At 36.7% G+C, this 21,844-nt stretch overlaps 1 protein-coding gene across 1 annotated transcript in view; it reads right to left on the reverse strand.

Annotated features, from left to right (window-relative positions):
- LOC126968376 (patj homolog) overlaps positions 1-21,844 on the reverse strand; it is a 70,598-nt gene that overhangs the window by 39,267 nt on the left and 9,487 nt on the right. Inside the window, exon 4 of the mRNA XM_050813369.1 lies at positions 13,068-13,217. Coding sequence (XP_050669326.1) covers positions 13,068-13,217 — 150 coding nt within the window. The remainder of the gene's footprint in view (positions 1-13,067; positions 13,218-21,844) is intronic.

Here is a 21,844-nt window from a genome sequence, read left to right on the forward strand (position 1 = left end):
AGGCAATGTTAATATAATTATAGGAGTCAATAAACATCAAAAGATTAAATTTTTATGAAATACGAGTAAAAAGTTCATTGAAAACCGCAATAGCGACCTAATACCACACATCCAGTGAGGATGATATTTTTAAGTTCGTTGGTGGTATTCGGCGGCAAGAATCATGTCAAACAGCTTTACCAGTGGGAGGCTTCTTTGCACAGGATGCCGTCTACATTATGGGTACCATAACGGTGCTTCTTTCTGTCGTGAAGCTGAATTAATGTGTAAGCATTACTGTGTTTCGGTCTGAAGGACACCGAAGCTAGTGAGACACTTGAGCCAATAGCTCGAATAATACATTACAAACACACGTTACAAGCCAATCTGTGTCGCCGGATTGACCTCGAATGGTACATTACAAACAAACGTTACAAGGCAATCTGTGTCACCAAATTAGCCTCAAATGGTACATTACAAACAAACGTTACAAGCCAATCTGTGTCGCCGGATTGGCCTCAAATGGTACATTACAAACAAACGTTACAAGCCAATCTGTGTCGCCGGATTGGCCTCAAATGGTACATTACAAACAAACGTTACAAGCCAATCTGTGTCGCTGGATTGGCCTCAAATGGTACATTACAAACAAACGTTACAAGCCAATCTGTGTCACTGGATTGGCCTCAAATGGTACATTACAAACGATACAAGTCAGTCTCCACCTTAAGCTTGAAGGCGCCTACCGAAGTAGTATAGATTCGCGTAAACTGCAGCCGGTAATTGATTGCACAAAGTGGCTGTACGAGGCAAGAAATTTCATGAAAAACACCAGGTTGTAGAATGCCAACTTTACATCTTGTCGTTATGTCTGGTGGTGGAATTTGGCTGCTGTGGTAGAAGATGCAGACAGAACCGACATGCTACAAAACTCTATAACAGTCATGCGATATACTCTCGATGAGTTAAAACTCGATTATCTCATATCGGAGCATCGGAAATCGAGATAGACCGAGGATTTTTCTCCATTACATTTTATCACTTTTCTACAAAGGCGTTCTATGTATTAGGCGTCATTGCTTTTCTTTAACAACCATAATATAAGCACGTTATATCATAACTTGCGGAAATGTGGTGTCCCTGGTCAATTTCTTGCATCAAATAAGAAATACTTAAAAAAAAACATAATAAACACGCTATTTATTACACAAATAAAATTTGAAAACAAAATTTTATGAACGATGCGGGACTCGAAACCGCGACGTCTCGCGTTCCATGCGAGTGCTCTTACCAACTGAGCCAACCATTCGAGTGACTTATCGTTGATTAAACCCTCACGTCGGGGATTAAATTAATCACACAAATAAAATTTGAAAACAAATTCATTCATGTGAGGGTTATCACTTTAAAACATAACAAATTATTTAAACACGCTATAAGGTATAGAAAACAAAAGCATAAACTACAAATAAGGTGATAATGTAACAAAGAAAATATTTGTTACTGTCACTTTGATATAGTTTATTGTATTGACATAATATATTGGTAAAAGTAGAATCATTTTCAAGATATCTTAAAACGCTCTGTACAGGCTCCGTACATACGTGAAAGATATAATAAAATATACTTCTTAAATATAAGAAAAACAACTGCACTGCACGTTAGCCATTTTGCGATTCGCCATCTCATTTTTATTATTTGTTTTTAAATTTACATACATACATACATAAAATGACGCCTCTTTCCCGTAGGGGTAGGCAGAGACCACTTCTTCCCACTTGCTACGATCCTTACATACTTGTTTCGCTTCGTCCACTTTCATTATTCCTTGCATACATGCTCTCCGGTTTAGGGTACTCTTGACCTGTCCTTTTTTCAAGACGTCCCTGATTTGATCTTGAAACGTCCGCCTAGGTCTACCCCTTCCAACACTTTCATTCACACTGGCCTTATACACTTTCTTCCTCAATCGTTCTTAATTCATTATCTCGACATGTCCAAACCATCTCAGCATACCTTTCTCAATTTTTGTCACAACATCTTCTTTCAGACCACAACGTTTCCTTATCTCACTATTTCTTATCCTGTCACTCAGTTTAACTCCTATCATACTTCTCAACGCTCTCATCTCAACTGCATTTATTATTTATTTATTTGTTTTTAAATTTCTACAAAATATTTCTTCAGTTCTGTCGAACTATTTCTGTTAATTAAACATTATCTTTAAGTCTTATTTTAATTACACAACTTACTTCTTCCACACTAAACCAGAAATTCCCCTATATATTTTCCACCTAGCGCTTAGTCTGTCTAACTTACCTTAACAAGTATAGCAGCTTAAAACACGTAAAAATAAGATTTACCTATATTTATATTAATTTATTTTTATATTTACCTGCAGCTATTGGCTGCCCATTCGAAAAAAAATCGAAATATATCATTTTATTCGCTGGGGAGATTTTAACGATAGCCCAATGGCAACTCAGCTCGCGAATAAAATTATTTTCCCAAGGCGTACAGGAGTAAGCACAAATTAATCGGAAATTCTGTATCGGAATCAAGTCGGCTGGGAGTAATTGAGTGACATGGCTTGAAATAGACGCTTATTGAGTTCGTGTTGCAGATGTTGTTGACAGTTCAGACAATATGGCATACCGTAAAGATGCTATACAACACTATACCCAGGGAAATATAGACCATTTGTTCTTCAATTGTTCTTTAATAAAGTCTTCCTTGTATAATTTTATACCTCATGAAATCCCCAGCGCACCTCCATGGAATGCCTCCTTTTCCTAGTTTTCACTCCTAATATTAAGTTGTATCTAACACAATAAATGTTTTATAAAAGTAATATTATCTATTTTTGTCACTTATAATCTAACAGCCTGAATACTTGTTTCGGGTATAGTAAGAAAATAAAACTTAGTTCAACACTGGTAAAATCGTTGATACCGATCAAATAACACGCTCTAGCTTGGTGGTCTACTGAAACGTGACATTGGGTGAATTGTGGTGCCCCTTCCACAGAAGTCACAGTAGGAAGAATAGAATAAAACACTATACCCTCATTTTCATATGGCCAATTAAAATATAACTAGCTGATGACCGCGACTTCGTCCGCGTAGATATTTGTAAATAATAATCAGTTTGGAATTGAAGATTATCTCATGTCCTATTCCAGTTACGGTCCCCGTTTTCGTTCCCGTTCCCAACATAATATATAAATCTTATTTCGAGGAAGATTGCTATGGCAAACTAAACCTACTATTGGTATAGTTATAGCTCATCGACGTGAATTTCAGTTTTCATAAATCCCGCGGGAGTCATGGATTTTTTCCGCGATAGAATGTAGCCTATTATTGAATCTATGAGAACTTGAGAAAATGTTGTAGAGAGTAAGTATTATTTACTTTTTAGATACCGTGTTATAAAGAATGCAAATTAGTCATTGGTATTTTTTAGTACTTGTTTTAATTTTTTGATTACTTTAATTTTATAATACGTCCAGTTTATAATATGTAAAGAATAATTATGTCTAACCTCCTTAAACAGTGCATCCAGATCGTTAAGATGTGGGTGCATCAAAGTTCTGTGTGCCTGTAATATCGTTGTCAACATAAAAATAAACCAACTGGGCGTTAATTAAAAGGCAATACTCTGCAACCGACTGCAACATGTACACTCACGTGACAGCTTAGATTAATTGAATACGAATGGTTATTAATTCATTAAACACCGGTGTACATAATAAATGGGGTATGTTTAGTCATAAGAGCTGGTGAAACGTAACCATATGATCAATAGCAATTAGTTTTTTATTAATAATTCATAAATTAGAAATATTTAAGGTTAAGTAAATTATTAGCTTTGATAAAAGGAGGAATCATTGAGAGAAAACAACATAACAAATTATGATGAAAAAAAAATTTTAATTCTTTTTTCATCATAATTTGTTAATTACAATTGCAATTTTTGTACTATACTACTACTTTCGATACATTTTTTTAGAGGGCATTTCAAATCAAACGACGGAGGTGCATCAAGAATTAGCACGCTCTTGAACTTATTATCTAGTATATATGATGCATAAATTTTCGAATGGGTGATTGTTTATAACGTTCATTAAGTAATTAATTCTAAATTCTAATTTGAATAAAAATAATTGAATTTGAATTGAACAAGTGATGCCTTCATTTACCAATTACTGTCCTAGAGTGCTGCAACATCTAACTGTGGATTCCTGAGGTGCTAGATCCAAGCGATACGTCTAAACACACGGATGGATTTGGTACGACCGGATCATCGGACGGTCCGGTGGGCCAATGGTTGGGCCGTACCAAATCCGATCATGTATTTAGATTACTAGCGGCCGTTTGCAAAAAAAAATCTCTAGATACGGATACATTGTTTTGCATCACAGCCTGTATTGGCATACTTGGCGTCGATATATCGAGCGACGTTCATTTCCGTGGTCTCTTGGAAGAGAAGGCCAAACTGGCCTCAAAAAAGCTTGGTATACTCAGTAAGGCGAGACAGTACTTCACTAAAAGCCACCGCCTGCAACTTTATAAGGCGCAAATTTGGCCTCACATGGAGTACTGTTCTCACCTCTGCTCCCCAGTACCAGCTTCTTCCATTTGACCGCATACAACGAAGAGCGGCTCGAATCATCGACGATCAAGTCATCTCCGCATTTATCACGGGGAGTGCTCAGAGGTGCTGTTCGGGTTGATTCCAGCGGCCGAATTCCACCACCGGACATTACGTGCAAAGTACCATCCGCATCACGTAGACGTCTGGCATTCCACAACCGCGCGTTTTGGTCCAAATATCTTCCACGCACAGCCACTTTGTGGAATCAACTACCGGCAGCGGTCTTCCCGAACAGATACGACTTAGGGACCTTCAAGAAAAAAGCATACTCCCACCTTAAAGGCCGGCAACGCATTTCTTGACACACCTGTTGTTGCGGATGTCCATGGGCGGTTGCCTCACCTGTCCCCATCCCGTGAGCCTCTTGCCCGTTTGGCCCCCCTCATATAAAAAAAAACTGATTTTGATTTTGATTAGTCGATAGGTTATTGAAATGTAAGTAAGCGTAAAAGGATAGATTTGTCTACCTCTAGTAAGGTAAACTAAGAATAGATAGGTAATTGAAAACGGCCGTAGCATTACAACTTTATATTTAGCTACTGAACCAGGAGTTGACTGACCCGTGCCCCAACTCTTTGGCAAACTAAATAGAAATGATTGATGTTGATATATCTTTAGTAACTTTTCAAGTATAACCTAAGCAAATTATAACTTAGAACGAACCTTTAATGTTCTTAAGCGTTTGTTAAAGTTTATCTTAGCTAAATTTTGTAGAAAAGCTAATGTAAGTTTCCTTAATATAATCTATCAGTAATTATCTAAAAAGCGAATATAATTTATAACATAAGCTAACCATCTAGCAATTGGTTAAGAAAATAATGGGATAATCGTCTCGTTTGTAATTATGAGAATAATGAATAATGAAGAATTTTGAATTTTGGTTTATAATTGTACTCAATGTAAAAGAGTGCATTAATAAACTGTGTATTAATAAGCATTTGTTAAGATGCAGAGATGTTATACTGGCACCTGTCTTACTTAGGCAATGGCCTCTTCCAACATTCTCATTTTTTTATAGAACCTTTTTTGCGTTTTGGCATATTCCTTTTTTTAAAGTTTAAAAGTATCCGAAGGAAACTTCTACTTGAACAAATAACCTTGAGAAAGAATAACCAATGTGTTATGTTTTAAAGTGATAACCCTTACTTCTGGGATTAATAACACAAATAAAACTGAAAACAAAATTGTTTAGATTTGCAAGAGCAACATCTAAAGTAAATTTCCTTATATGCAAATATTGGGGATGAGCAGGTTATCAACTGTAGAGTTGATCCTGTAGATGAAGCCACAACATGAGAGTTGAACAAAGCATACAAGATTTTATCAACAAATACGTCACTCGAACGGTTGGCTCAGTTGGAAAGAGCGCTCGCACGGAACGCGAGAGGTTGCGGGTTCCAGTCCCGCATCTTTCATAAAATTTTGTTTCCAGTTTTATTTGTGTTGTTAATATCAGAAGAACAGCCACTTAAGGAAATAATAATTAATATAATGCGATGGTAGAAACCTATTTGCATCAAACTATCAATGAATTAGCGGTATGGTTTGATGTAAGAATACTAAAAATATTCACTTATTTGCATCAAACTCGGTAAAATAAAAAAGCTCGAAAAAGCTCATGATTTCACTAACATACTAAGCGAAACATCGCGAAGCGTTGAGACTTACCCTAGGTTACCATGTTGAACCGTCATAGAAATGATGGTATTTTGGGGTAAATTGTGACGTGAAATTTATTCTCTACGATAAACGCAAGCGAAAATCGCAATGGCTGACTCCACAACAATTCCCTATTGTATGAGGTTGAAAGCGTGATTGAAAGTTTGAAATTAATATTTATTGATTAAAGTTCTAATAAATAAGCTATTATAACTATTATTATTTGATTAAATAATTATTTTAATACTCAAAATTATTTCAAACTACTTGATTGTGACTTTCAAATTCAATTTGTAATTTGTAAATACTGACGCAGTTGTCAGGTGTAAAAATTAGAAAAAAGAAGAAGATACTAGACTTTGGCCAGTGGGAGGCTCCTTGGCACAGGATGCTGGCTAGATGATAGGTACCACAAAGGCGCCTATTTCTGCCGTGAAGCAGTAATGTGCATTATTGTGTTTCGGTCTTAACATCTTATGTCTCAAGGTGACGAGCGCAGTTTTAGAGCCGTTCAGAGATTTTGGGTTTTTTCAAGAATCCTGAGCAGCACTGCATTGTAATGGGCAGGGGATATCAATTACCATCAGCTGAACGTCCTGCATCTCGTCCCTTATTTTAATGAAAAAAAAAAGATAATAACTTTCCGGGTACACGCTGTATAAAATGCGATGCCCCACCGACATCAAATTCAAAGCATAATTTCTTAATAGGCAGGTATTCCCACTTTTCTGGATTTCCCCTCAAGCATATTTTGTAATAAGTTATTAGCTTTATCCCGTTGATAAGCTTATACATAAGTTTTCTAAGACCTGCATTTATGACTTAATTGTAAATTGGTTTACTTAGCAAACAAATGGTTAAAAAGATCAGTCAGATGAATGATGTGAATACTGCTGGTTTCGTCAATTTTGCGTAGTTCCATAGTATTATATACGGTTTGTTGTTGTGGGGAAAAGCTGCGGATGTTTGAAGCGTTCTTGTGCTCTAAAATTACAGCAATTTATAATATGCCACCAGACTCCAGGTGATTTCGGTTTCGAATACATGTACGTATATTCGACTCTTTATTAGGTCTTGTGATTCATCTGGTGTTATAAGAGAGTATGGGCCGGGGTAATTAACTAATACTAACAATTGAATCGAAAATGATTTATTTTTTTTATTTACGTAAACTTACAAAAAACATCTGTTAATAGTCATAAAATATTCACAATTGCGCAAAAGCGTCAAAAGTCAGTGGATGCTACAGGGTCGCAGAGACTCGCGATATGCATGGTACCGTACTCCATACTTCATTATCCTCAATATATTCCTTAATATTATAGTAACCTTTTCCCATTAAAACAGTTTTTATATATGTCTCGAATGTTTTATCAGGCAATTCTGTTATGATCGTGGGGAGCTTATTATAGAATCTAACAGAATTTCCCAAAAATGACTTATTTGCCTTAGTGGTTCTAAAAGTGGGTATAACAATTTATATTTTTATGTCTAGTATCAAAGTTATGCTGTTCACACTTTTTAACATATTTATGCATATTTTTCCTAGTATACATTATATTTTTATAAATATATTCTAATGGCACTGTATGTATATTAATTTCTTTAAACAGATTTCGCAATGAGTCTCGACTTCCAAGACCGTATATAGCGTGAACAATTCTCTTCTGTAAAATGAAGATGCTATCAATATCGGCCACCGTACCCCAGAGCAAAACACCGACGTAACACTGTGGAAGTACGCAAAATATACCAGTCTAGCCGTTGCTATATGCGATAGTTGCCTCATTTTCCATACGGCGTAGAAAGCCGAAATTAATTTAGATTACAATTTCTCAATATGAGGCCCCCATTGCAATTTAGAATATAGTGTAACTCCTAGGAGCACTGTATCAGAAACTAAGTCTAGAGTTACATTATTTAGTTTAACTATTTGTTCAGTAAATGTACATTTGTCCTCCTTTTCCATAAAAGTCACAAATTTCGAATAAGATTCTAGGAAATTTCCTTACCGCTACACAGTCGTATGGAAATTTCACCCTCCGCATGCGTCATAATTTGATTGACTTTATTAAACCAAGCGCCTTAGAGTATCAAACTATAAGAAAACGCAACTGATAATAGAACAACAATGTATGAACACTCTCTATCGCTTTTGAGAATGATCTACAGTAAAAGTGTTTGATGTACGCGGTCATTGAGAAATATAATAGTTAAATTTAGTTAAATATAAGAGTTAAGGATTCATCCCCTAAAAATTCCAATATTTCTCTATTTTCTCTCCCATTATGTGTGCTGTAGAAAACACCATTAATATATTTTTTTCTCGATTATAGGAAAATATAAAAAAAATCCTAGTGCATTTACCTAGCACACAAAATATCCTACATAGCACAAAATTATGCAACAAAAATTTTTCCGTTTTATTATAATTTTTATTTTTATTTTATAATTTTTAAAGTGAAAATTTTATTACATCGTCTCACATTGTCTGTGTGTTGCATGTCGCGTGACGGTAGGGCGGCCTAAAGTTCGCAGCAGCTGACAGTGTAGTGTATAGACTACTACTCATTTGTGCCAGTGCTCCACGCTATTTTGTTTGTTTTTGTCAGTGTTTAATCTAAATGTTGTTTGTCAGGGTTTAATGTAAATGTTGTTATTTATTAAAGTGAAATTTTTATTTGCTTTTGGTAAACAGACACAGCTAGTGGAACATTATTCCAAAAATATTTAGTTAGATGTCTATAATGTGAAAAGAAGTTTCACTTTTACTGTGGTTTCATAAAACCACACCATCCTTTTTTTTGTAACCACTAGACGTGTTTTTGTCGATGTTCCAAACCATCTCCCGTGACGTCATAACGCTACTCGGTAACACTACTGCGGCTTATACAACACCAATCTGAAAGATGATCTAATATTTATGCTTCAACTTCGAATTTGTACAGACGCCGTCTCTGCGTTGGTTAATTACTCCTAGACCACTCGCTCAATGTGATGCCTCTATGGCAGACATTTAATTAAATTATAATTGGTTTGATTGCGTCTCCTATCTCTAGGACTCACAGACGTTCTGACATTAGTTGCCGCAATGTCAAATTTGATTAAAACTCTCGCAGGGTATATAAAGGGTATATAAGTTAAGGGCACTGAAAAGTCTGTGTCAAAAATGTTATTACAGACAAACCCTACAGGATTATCCAGGTTTTTTTTATGGAATAGGAGGACAAACGAGCGTACGGGTCACCTGGTGTTAAGTGATCACCGCCGCCCACATTCTCTTGCAACACCAGAGGAATTACAAGAGCGTTGCCGGCCTTTAAGGAAGGTGTACGCGCTTCTTTGAAGGTACCCATGTCGTATCGTCCCGGAAACACCGCATAAGGAAGCTCATTCCACAGCTTTGTAGTACGTGGAAGAAAGCTCCTTGAAAACCGCACTGTGGAGGACCACCACACATCCAGATGGTGGGGATGATATCCTAACTTGTGGTGTGTCGTGCGAAGGTGGAATTCGGCGGCAGTAATCAGGTTAAACAGCTCTTCGGAACACTCCCCGTGTTGAAGGTTTACCATTGGGAGGCTCCATTGCACAGGAAACCGGCTAGATTATGGGTACCATAATACCTACCCATATACCGGCACCTATTTCTGCCGTGAAGCAGTAATGTGTAAACATTACTGTGTTTCGGTCTGAAGGGCGCCGTAGCTAGTGAAATTACTGGGCAAATGAGACTTAACATCTTATGTCTCAAGGTGACGAGCGCAATTGTAGTGCCACTCAGAATTTTTGGGTTTTTCAAGAATCCTGAGCGGCACTGCATTGTAATGGGTAGGGCTTTCAATTACCATTAGCTGAACGTCCTGCTCGTCTCGTCTCTTATTTTCATAAAAAAATACAGTTCTATAGATTACATCCAGAGCAATTTATTACAAAAAAGTCTCTTTTCTTATGAATACAATAAGAATTCTATCCGTGACATTACAATGTCATTAAAACCAGGCCGTTAATTTGTAAGAAATTTATCGATTGACAATCTACCGTTTAATTATAATATCACGGCTTTGACAATATACCTACGACATATACATAGAATTAGTACAAAGAAAAGTCTTAAACGCAATGTTTAGTTTTCGTTTTAAATGGAGGCTAAACTACTTAATGCTGGGCTCAGGTAAAGATTATGAATATAAGCGTACGAGTTTGTATAAAAAACATGCAATTACCTGCACACCAAAAAAAAAAAATTATACTATGTTGATTCAATATGTGCTATTATTATGTCTATTCTCAGATCTTATTATGTACATAAATATTAATTATTATTTACAAAAATTGTGTAAAAATTTCCTACTTATTCAATAACCTTCTCTAAGTCGTGGTAAATACAAATAACCCGTTCAACATATTTTTTCGGTCGGCAAAGCATGTCTGGCAATGTTCTATTCATACAGACAAATCACATCGAATAAAAAACAAAGCCGAAATATGAAACATGCCACAATTTACACCATAATAAACTTTGACTGCTATATCTACTCGTATACATTGCCACATTTACTGCAGTTGTTTAAAATATTATCAGGATCTATGAGATTAATTTTTATATTTATATTGCGATTGAGTTCGTGACGTCACACTTGTTTCTATAAATACCGTGGAGCGGCGGTTGACAGTCGTATCAAGTCAGGAGGCCCAGACACGCCCTCTCCGATCCCCCTAACAAACTCTCGTCTGACCTGGAACGCCTCTTGGCATCCGGGGACAATCAGACGCATTTAGATTCACCTCTATTTTGTGATCATCCTTCTGATGTGACTAGTCCCAATTAGATAGCACCCTCTGTGCAATATCCCAGCGGAAACTCCATAGGGAGTGCCGCTTGCGCCTCTCTCTCCCCATGAGAAGGTCGCCTTCGATGTAGGCTTAGAGGGCACCTGCCCAAAGCCAACTGCAGGTGGTGTTTAGTGGGTAGGCACCTAGGTTTCACGTGAGTCCCACATAACCAACGCAGACTTAGGCTGCGTTGGTATGCATGAGCATTCACCACCTCCCTCCCGTCGTTATCCCGGAGGGTAGCCCAGTCCCTTGCTTGGGCGCAAAAAAAAAAAAAAAAAGGTTGACAGCCCATTTGCCGATCGGCGTGCGATCGGCGCCCGGGCGGAACGGTTCACTGTGCTCGTTACGTAACTCCGTCGATAATTTAAATTAATGGTTTTACAGTGTTGACAGTGACAGGTGGACAGGGTGAAGACGTCTATAAAAGGCGATGCTTCCCTAGCGTCGACACACATCCTTCCCCCCCCTTAGGAGACGCCCCGCGACTGTTGTTGCGTCCACGGTGCTCCACGGCCCACGTCCTATCTACTGAAACGTCCGGGCAACTGGAGCGGCTTTTTTCTTTAGGTCGCTGTAAAAGCCAGGGGGCTAACAGCATAGAGGAGGTTTTTAGTCGGTATGGGGTGTCGGCTTGTGCGGACACTCGAGTCCGACATATTACGCCCCGGAACGGGGATACGTAACCGTATTTTCCTCCTCTCGAAAAAAAAAACCGTCGACACATTTCCGCTGCAACCGTTGACTAGTTAGGTCGTTACTCTGCCCAATTTCTGTTTGAATATTAGTCAGTGTGATATTTGAAATTTTTCTTAGAAGCTTAACAAATTTATGTATTTCATTTAAAAGTGAATTAATTAGATGTTTGCTTGTTTGTGAAATCTTAGTTGGTGGTATTAAAATGTGTTAATTGTTATAAAAAAACCTCTTTTGATCTTATTTCCTAAAAATATTATTCTTAGTCAATAAACAGCAATGTAAAACATTTATTCAATTCAGGTTTGATTCGGACAGTGACAGTTGACACACAATTGTGTATGCGGACACTCGAGTGTATAATGTAAGCATTTATTATAATAATGTAAGCAAGCAGTAAGTAATGCATTATCTTTAAGCACACTTTTTTTCTTCTTCGCGTGCCTCTCCGACTAGCGAAGGTTGGCAGTCAGCATTGTAATTTTAACTTCTTGTTGTTCGCGAGGCGAAATAGTTCTGCCGCACTCGGGATTCCTGTCCACTCTCGGATGTTGCGCAGCCAAGATTTTTCTTCTGCGAGCTACGCCTCTTCTTCAAGCAACTTTTTCCATCATGATGAGTTGTTGGAGTTCGTACCTCTCGTGCTTAGTACGTGCCTCAAATATGCGACTTTCCTCATCTTGATGGTTTGCATGAGTTCGCTTTTTGATTGAAGCAGCGTAGAACTTCCACATTCGTGATCTTGGGAGACCAACTAATGGCCAACATACGTCTACATACATTTCAAAAGCTTCTATACGTTTCATAAAGCCTTTTTTAATTGTCCACGCATCGTATATAGTCACGCCACGCATAGTCTCACATCAATATAGAAGATTGAGCCAGATGTAACAGCGCAGTAAACGAGTGCGCAATGAAATCTTAACACAGCGGTTGCAAAGTACTTTTTTCATTTTGCTAAAGGTGCTTCGAGCTACTTCAATTCTGGTCTTGATTTCTTGGTCGCTATTAAAGATGTCATTTAACCACGTACGAAAATATTTGTATATCTCTCGCACTCTTTCTACTTTTTGGCCTGCAACTGTAATGTTCACACTTTTGCCATTCCCCTATCAGACTGCGAATTATATGTCCTCGTATATGTATATAGAACGTCATTGCTATCTGGCCCTTGTCACTCCCAGCGGTGTACTACGTATCGTTCGTTTAATATATCATTCGGCTAATAATTAAAACCCACAAACCTGTGTGTTGCTATGTGCAGGCCTGGCCACCAGTAGTCGCACACAGGCCCCACACTGCCGCAACACAGCAGCTGCTTGTCTGGCGCACATCCCCACCACAGAAACTGCACCGATTCGAAGCAACATGTCCCCACTTCGGAGTCGACCGTCCTGCGATCAAAGACTTTACTTTAATACACATTAACTGCACTTAAATTGAAATTAAAAACAAATTGTCAACAAGGTGTTTTTGAAAGGAAAACAATCTTATAGGGTCGCGTCACTGACATACACATCACTAGACCACGCGATAAATATATAATTAAAAAATAATTATAAATATACATAGACACTTTTAGGATGGATGAATTCAGTAATTCGCGTCACCGATATGCTTATATCTGTAGCTGTACAGCTGACGTATTGTGTAACATTAGTGTATATCTTATAAGTGAAATTGAATGGATTTAGTCAAAAGTTCAATGTGTATATTATGTCACAGGGATATGATAAAGACAGCGATTTGGTCATATCACGGAGGATGTTGAAATAACAACACGATTTTATCATTTCTCGAAACAAATCTAGTGATTTGACTAAATGCCAGAGTTGGTTTCGTGAAATGACAAAAAGTCATTGGTATTTAAAAGGTTTATTTGAAAGAACTTAGACATAATTTGGTTAAAATTTAGTATCGTGTCGTAGGCGGAGGGGGGGGTGAGAGAAGAAGGGGAAGAGGGAAAAATATATCCTCTGTCCTCTTGCACCACGCCCATGTAAAGGTAACGCACCATTCTCTTAAAAATCAAATTAATGTAACCTAACCTCAAAACAAATAAAAGATCCCATATTATTTAAAAATAAGAACCACTAAGGGGATGACGGGCATTTTCCCATCCACCTCTCCGATTCGGGGTCCGAGTCAAGTCTGAAGCTCGCTTCGATCGTTTTTACATCATAAATTCTTCTAGTGGCATCATTTATTATCATTTCGCTGAACCTAATCTGGTATTTGATCAAATCATTCAGATTTGTTTCGAGAAATGATAAAGTCGTTTTGTTATTTTAATATACTCCGTGATTTGATCAAATCACTAGGAATTTCACTATCTCTGTTATTATCATATCCTTGCGACATATATTATCCTTGCGACATATATTATCCTGTGCATTCAAATTTAGACACTAAAAGTTCTAAGTTTTCACTTTTATCGGCAATCTCTACAACTGGCAACTATTTTAAGTTAAGTGACCCATGATCCATTTGACTTCAGGCGGCTAACAGCCGTTCCCAATATTCAGTCTATCTCTTACTTGAGATAAAAATCGAAACTATCATTGACTTTTCTGTTCCAATAAACTTATCGACGGTAACTCACCTTATCCATACACGCTGTCTGTCAATGGGACGACGTATAGCTTACCAGCGATAGAAGTTTGTATGGAAATTGCAATTCACGCGTCCCAATATAAGGCGATAAGAATGACTCATCGTGTATATTGGGACAGCTTCCGATTATTGACAGCTAATTACTGACAATAGAAGGTATTAATTTATCTCTATCTTTAGATAGTATATTGGGAACGACCGTAAGACAGTGGCAATATGATCCAAAAACGTAAAACAAAATTATCACGCGATAGATACCTGATTGTACCACAGTATTATTTTCCCAAATTGATTTGGATTCCTTAGATAACTTTTTGATATCAATCAAATCACTACCAACTCGTCGGCAACAACTGGTGGGTTCTCACAAGAATGAAGAACGAAAAACGGCGCAATCAACCTTGCAAACTTAGATAACATATACGTCTAGATAGATAGATAGAATCGATGAAAACAGGCCAGGTTTATTACCAGTGTTATATTATTATGTTTACTACTCGGTTTATTATTAGTGTGTGTGACGAGCTACTACTACACGCGTGATTCGTACGTGACTTTGTGTTAATGTGCGTGAATTGCTCAAAATAGAGGTTAACAGTCAACTTCAATTTCTTTCGACGCTTTCACTGCTGTCATAGTCTATCTAAACGTATAAATGATCTAAGATGGCCACTATATAAAAAAAAATCCTTTTTCAATACTACTATGGCATTTAGACATACCGTCTGAACCATAGACAAAATACTAGCGTATAGGCAAACAAAGCGTGTGAGAGAGAGAGAATCATATTCTCTAACAGTGATAGAGAAAAATAGAAAATGAAATCTATTGTTACTGTGGCCGATTTTGTTTGATACGTCGTAAACAGTCAGCCACGCATGAAAATAGCTCCATAGTATTTTTATTGTTAGACGACTAGTTAACACACACAATGACAGGTATAATTAATTATTGGTCATGCATTATCGGGCTGTCAGGTCCTCTATTCGCTATTATATTTTAAATCAGTTACAGTAAAAATAGATTCGTTTTTTTATATCTTGCTATATATGTATATGTTAGGGATATTCTTCTATCTAGCACGCGTGTGTGTTTGTTTGTGTATACCTACGCTAATATATTAATGTAAGTCAAAAAAAAATTAAAAGTCGGAACGTCACAATATTGGAAGTATATAAAACACATTTGACATATTAATAACAATAATATTATTAAAATAATTTTGTCCGTGTACCTAAACTTTACGTACGATTGAAGTAAAACTTAATAAATTAACTTTAGGAATAATTAACAGATACATAAATACATTGTAATTATATACAATATTAATTAAAGTTATGACATTAATTATCAGGTTCATGATTTACTCTTTTATTCTTATTTATTGATGAAACAGCAAAATGTTCCTGGGATTCCGTCATTTCATTTAACTGATTATTATTTTCATTTTATATTCTACTACTGGGTCAGCACCCAGCAAACGTTGTGTTGCTGATATGGTATACGGTAGATGGGTGAAAATTTGAAATTGTATGTATTTTAATGCTGTCTCATTATCAAACAAATTAAAAAAAAAATGTCAAATAAATTAAAAAAAAATTTGGCGTGGACCAACCTTAACGTATACGGACGAAAAATAGATGTTGTCCGATTCTCAGACTTATCCAATATGCACTCAAAATTTCATGAGAATCGGTCAAGCCGTTTCGAAGGAGTTTAACTACAAACACCGTGACATGAGAATTTTATATATTAGATTTATAATTAATTAATACCTATTGCACGTTTTAAAATTTTTACGCATTAAATAAAATAATTGAGAATAAGAAATTGAAGGTTAGATTATAACTTACCACATATCAATATGATGTTATTATTGAATATTAACGAATATGGCTGTATGGGCTCGAACCCTTTGCCTGTCCTAATAATGAACGAAGAAACCAAAAACCTGATAGTACAGAAGCAGTTACCTCGTAGTCGCGCCTAAATAAGTTTCACTTCATTATATAGTCTATTTTAATAATAAATAAGTTTTATTAATGTGCGCGCTAATATTTTACTTAAAAACTTAATATAATGAAAATTTTATCACATTTCTACCTATAATCTCGAGCTTTAACCTTTTATTTCAATAACTTGGGTTCAAAAACATGATTTAATTATTATAGATGTTGATTTTCTATACTTTTAACTACGTGAATGTATTTTTTATATAGCCATAGGTGGAGTCGTTATGTAATTATATCGCTTTTAATAATGATGAATCTGGCGCTCGCCGTCGGATAATCTTAATCGCGTCATCGCGACGTTTCACAACTGCCAGCTGTCATTGGTCGGACGCTGCAATAGATAACTGCAATCAATTTTATAAATCTAAGTTACGCGTTCGGGCGTCTGGGTGCGTTCATATTTATAACAGATTGATGATTGAAATCACTTTTATTAGCAAAAATAATAGTGTTTAAAGTGATTCTAAACAAGCAGTTTACTGCAATACGAATGGTAAAACGACGTATAAAAATATCACTTAAACAAATCGTAAAACTGCTTCAACGTTCACATAAAATTGGTGACCTATCTTTCGCAGATGGCTTCCTTCACTGACGCTCGCCTTAGAAGCTGTAAACAAAGATGGACGTTAATGGTCGGGTGGATATGGTGCTGCTTAGTGTCGGATACTCTAAGTCGTCGTCAATTCATCATGATGAAAAGTTGTTTTTTGTTTACCAAAGACTTACTTCATATAGATTCAGGTTTTCTTGAATACTTAGTTGCGTCCAGTTAAAAAAATACATTGTTTGGTTAAATAATTTTGTGTTTTTCGATATTTTTTGTTATATATATATAAGAAGGGACAGACGGACAAGAGGTTCACCGGATGTGGAGTGGATAGGCAACCGTCAATGTACATCCGCAACAACAGGAGTCAAGAGATGCATGCCGGCCTTTAAGGTATGCTCTTTTCTTGAAAGTCGCTATGTTGTATTGGGAAAACGGCAGCCGCTAATTGATTCCTTAAAGTGGCTGTGCGAGGCAAGAAATTTCTTGCAAAACGCGCGGTTGTGGAATGCTAGACGTCAACGTGATGCGGGTGGTATTTTGTATTTTGACGTAAAATCTGGTGGGGAAATTCGACCGCTGGAATCAGCTGTTCTGAGCACTCTCCGAGATAGCAAATGCAGACAGAACTTGATCGTCGATGATTCAAAGTGCTCTTCGTCGTATACAGTCAAATGGAAGAATCTGGTACTGAGGAGCACCCACCCAGAGGTGAGAAGATTATACTTCATGTGAGACCAAATTTGCGCCTTTTATAATTGCAGGCGGTGATTTATAGTAAAGTACTATCTCGCCTTACTGAGTACACCAAGATTTTAAGAGGCCAGTTTGGCCTTCTCTTCCAAGTGACCACGGAACTAAACGTCGCTTGATATATCAACACCAAGAATACCGATACGGACTGTGGCAGTTAGAGGAGTGACTGAAGCTAAATTGCCGGGTTGCGTAGTAAAAAATTTTGCCGTTCCGCTATCAGACTTAAAAAAAACCCATTTGTCGTATCACCGCTCTTCGACAACACTTCCTTTAAAGACTGGCTACTCAACTAGTATAATATAAATATATAATGATAATTGGGTCTCGAAATCTCGAGCGATTGCCAATTCCGCGGATGACCGCAAGGGAGGGCAAAGCCATAGTCTAGTATACAAAGTGCAGGTCCAGCCACATATTATGGAGAATTGCTGTCATCTCTGATCTGGCATGCCCCAATATCAGCTCGATCCATTTGACAGCTTGCAACGCAGAGCAGCTCGAATTATCGGGGCTCTGTGACCAGCTATCTGTATAGAACGTCATTGGGTAGTAAACATTTCCTTACTACTTTTAATAACTGTACTGACTCAGGCTTCTGGGTTGTTAAAGGTCTTTTAATGTAGGAGAATCGTACTGCCGTCTTTCAGCAACAGCGACAGACTGACTTAATCGAATTATCATACTCAGAGCGCGGCTATGTGCCGCTATGTTTCTTATACTTTAGTATTGAAAACCGGCGTAAAGCGGCTGTATTTTCCCATGCATAAAATTGGTCTAACCATTGCCCTTAAATTAGTGAGCAGCTTTCCAACTACTCGTCCGGAACAGAACGCAAAAGAAAGGCCTGAAATTCTGGCCACTCTTTTTGCTTCTGACTCGACTCACAATGACAATAAAAAGACAGCGTTAACAATCCTGCAGTGTCATATGCTCAATGGACAGAGAATGGAGATATTATATTAATTTGTTTGACCAGCTCTGTGTTCCTTCCTTATTAAGAAGTCTAGCTAAGTCTGCTCAGAACATGTGCCCCGAGTTGAGAGTTGCTAACGCAATTATTACAGATATCATAGTCAAGAGTCTAGTTTCACATGAAAAACAGCCCTGCACCTTTCAATCTCTAATAAAGAACGACAGTTTAGATCCAGGTAACCACCAAACAGGACCCTTATCTCAAATACCATGTAAGCCATAATGAACCGCCACCAACAGCTGTATGAGAATCTAGAGGTAGCCAGTTAATCAATAACCGACCATTTGCCATGATGGATCGATTGGTGCCTGAATATACCTACCCTTTGATCAAGTATGACACTAAAGATTCTTTTCTTGAATCGTACGATCTTGTCTTGGGCTTTCGGAAAGATTTTTCTGAGGGGTTATCATCTTTCGCACTGGCCGCAGCCAATTGATCGTTGTCAACAGTTAATAGTTAGTTGAAAACTATTCTAGAGAAGGCTTAAAAGATATAGAGTATTGTGATGTATTCCACTTTTATTGTATTTGTTGGATTCAATTACTAATTATGACAGTAATCGCCACCATCATGTTCACGAAGCATTCTTACACAAACAATGAATTCAAGCTCTAAAGGTTGATGCTTCCAATATACGATAATTTATATTTATAGAATGTATTATTTATTACTTTTTATGAAATAGTTTATATTATTTAAACACAATTCATGTATTGGATGCAGCACCTTATAAACTAATATGTTATGTATATAACATCCATTGTAAAATACTCTATTTGATTGAAAAGTATTTCTTGTGTGTTCTTCTCACGAGCTCAACTTTTTCTGAACATATGGTAGATTCAGTAATTTAAAAGAAATATTTAAAGTGACGATTTGAAAGCGCTAAATTTAAACCTAATTGAATAATGTTTATTTGACTTTGACTTTATTAAAAACAAGAGTTAACGTACCTATCGAAATGATCATAAACTGCTATAGAATCGATAATTGACTGGAACGCCATGTTATTGCTATACTTTTTATGTGAAAATATTGCAGTTTATAATACGCATATTGCACTGAAAACGGAATAATTTGTTGGAACGAATTGTCGAACAATTTATGAAGTTTAAATGAGTCGCGGGCAATTCTACAATTCTTATAATATACAATAACATTTAAATTTAATTAAAACTGGTTAGTTGAATCAATTAAGTAGGAATCTCCTATTGTAAACTAATGTTTTAGAAATGTATTTTGTAAAATTTGCACGTCATAAATGTGGCAATGAGCTTCCTTGAGGTGCTTCCGGGACGATACGACATAAAAAAAGCGCGTACACCTTCAAGCCGGCAACGCTCCGGCATACCTCTGGTGTTGCAAGAGATTGTGGGCGGCGGTAATCACTTAACAACAGGTGACCCGTACGCTCGTTTGTCCTCCTGTTCCATAAAAAAAACATGTATTTTATAATATTTACTTTATAATATGTATCAATCAACAAAAAAAAAAGGTTTGTCTTTATGGTGCAAGTGTATCAAACAAATTTCTTATTTTTCATATTATACAAACACATATTTCATATTATATAACAGACTTGTAAGAAGAATATGTTATGAAAAATGGAGAAGTAATAAACAAACAAACTTTGATATAGGCTAATTATTCATATTAATAAAGTGTAAAAAATGAAGCAGTAATGTGTAAGCATTACTGTGTTTCGGTCGGAAGGAGTAGCTTGTGAAATAACTGGGCTGAGGAAACTTAACATCTTGTCTCAAGGTGACGAGCGCAATTGTAGTGCCGCTCAGAATTTTTGGGTGTTACAATAATCTTGAGCATCATAAAAAAACATAAAATAAAAAAAAAATCTTGCACGGCGCTGCAATGTAATGGCAGGGCGTATCAATTACCATCAGCTGTACGTCCTGCTGGTCTCGTCCCTTAGTTCCATAAAAAAAAGTACCCCAATAGACAACAAAGGCGTTCTTCCTTTTCTTCCAAAAATTCCTACAAAATATAAACAGGCAGAACCGCCAGGCGGTGTCAGTATAACAACTTACATTTATTGAAATCTCGTCTGGGTCAGATATTGAGGGCATGTCTAAGAAATAGGTTTGCTATTTCCATTTTCCGAATGACAGGAGAATACTTATTATATCTGATGGATCAAACTTTATGAAGCTGCGGAATACAATACTGAAATTCCCGCTAGTGTGATATGAGAAAAATTTTATAAAAACATAAGTAAAATTTCATACGCAAAATATCAGAAAAATATGTCTATGGACAGCTGGTTTGCTTACTTTCCATCGATACAATATACAGCCAGCCGCTGCTACCAATAGAATATATACAGTTCTATAGGGAGGCACTCACCTGGTGCCCGTTTGGTTGCGCAAAGAATTTGTTGACGGGACCAGCTCGGACGCGTCATTACTCTGGTGTTTGTATGGTGTCTAGTTTGGTAGCTAACGGACGTGGTGTCCGTGGGGTGTGGGTGAAATATATCGAGGTCAGTTAGAAGCTATCTTAATATATATAAATTACGTAACACGTTGTTTGTCCGCGATGGACTCCTAAACTAATGAATGGATTTTAATGGGGATTACTTCATGGAGTGCAGTTTAGTCCAAATTGAGAGATAGGATAGTTTTTATTTCGATTTGAGACCCATAATTATTTTTATTTCCAATATTTGTTTTGTATGGACATATTTTCTATGAGAGAATTTATTGACGCGCGGTTTGATAGTTCTGCTGAGAAACAATTGCATTATAACAGCATACTTTACAAAATAATTCTTGAAGTTATTAATATTATTGAAAAATTCATAAGAAACAGTATTTATTTATTATGTACAGAATAACGTCTGTCGGGTCAGCTATATATATATACCCGATATATATATATATAAACCATGTGTGTGCTGTAAAAGGGAATTGATTTTTGTAAAAACACGGCTAAGCGGTTGTTAGAGCTACCCATCTTTATATTATTTTTGTCAATGAATTTCGAGTCGTTGATTTGATTGTCCGGGATGAACTACTAAACTATTGTGCTGATTTTAATAAAATTTTGCACACTGTGTGGAGGTTGTCCGACTTGAGAGATAGGGTAATTTTTATTTCA

This window comes from Leptidea sinapis, chromosome 15, assembly GCF_905404315.1.
Source record: "Leptidea sinapis chromosome 15, ilLepSina1.1, whole genome shotgun sequence".
In the NCBI taxonomy this organism is placed as follows: Eukaryota; Metazoa; Arthropoda; class Insecta; order Lepidoptera; family Pieridae; genus Leptidea; species Leptidea sinapis.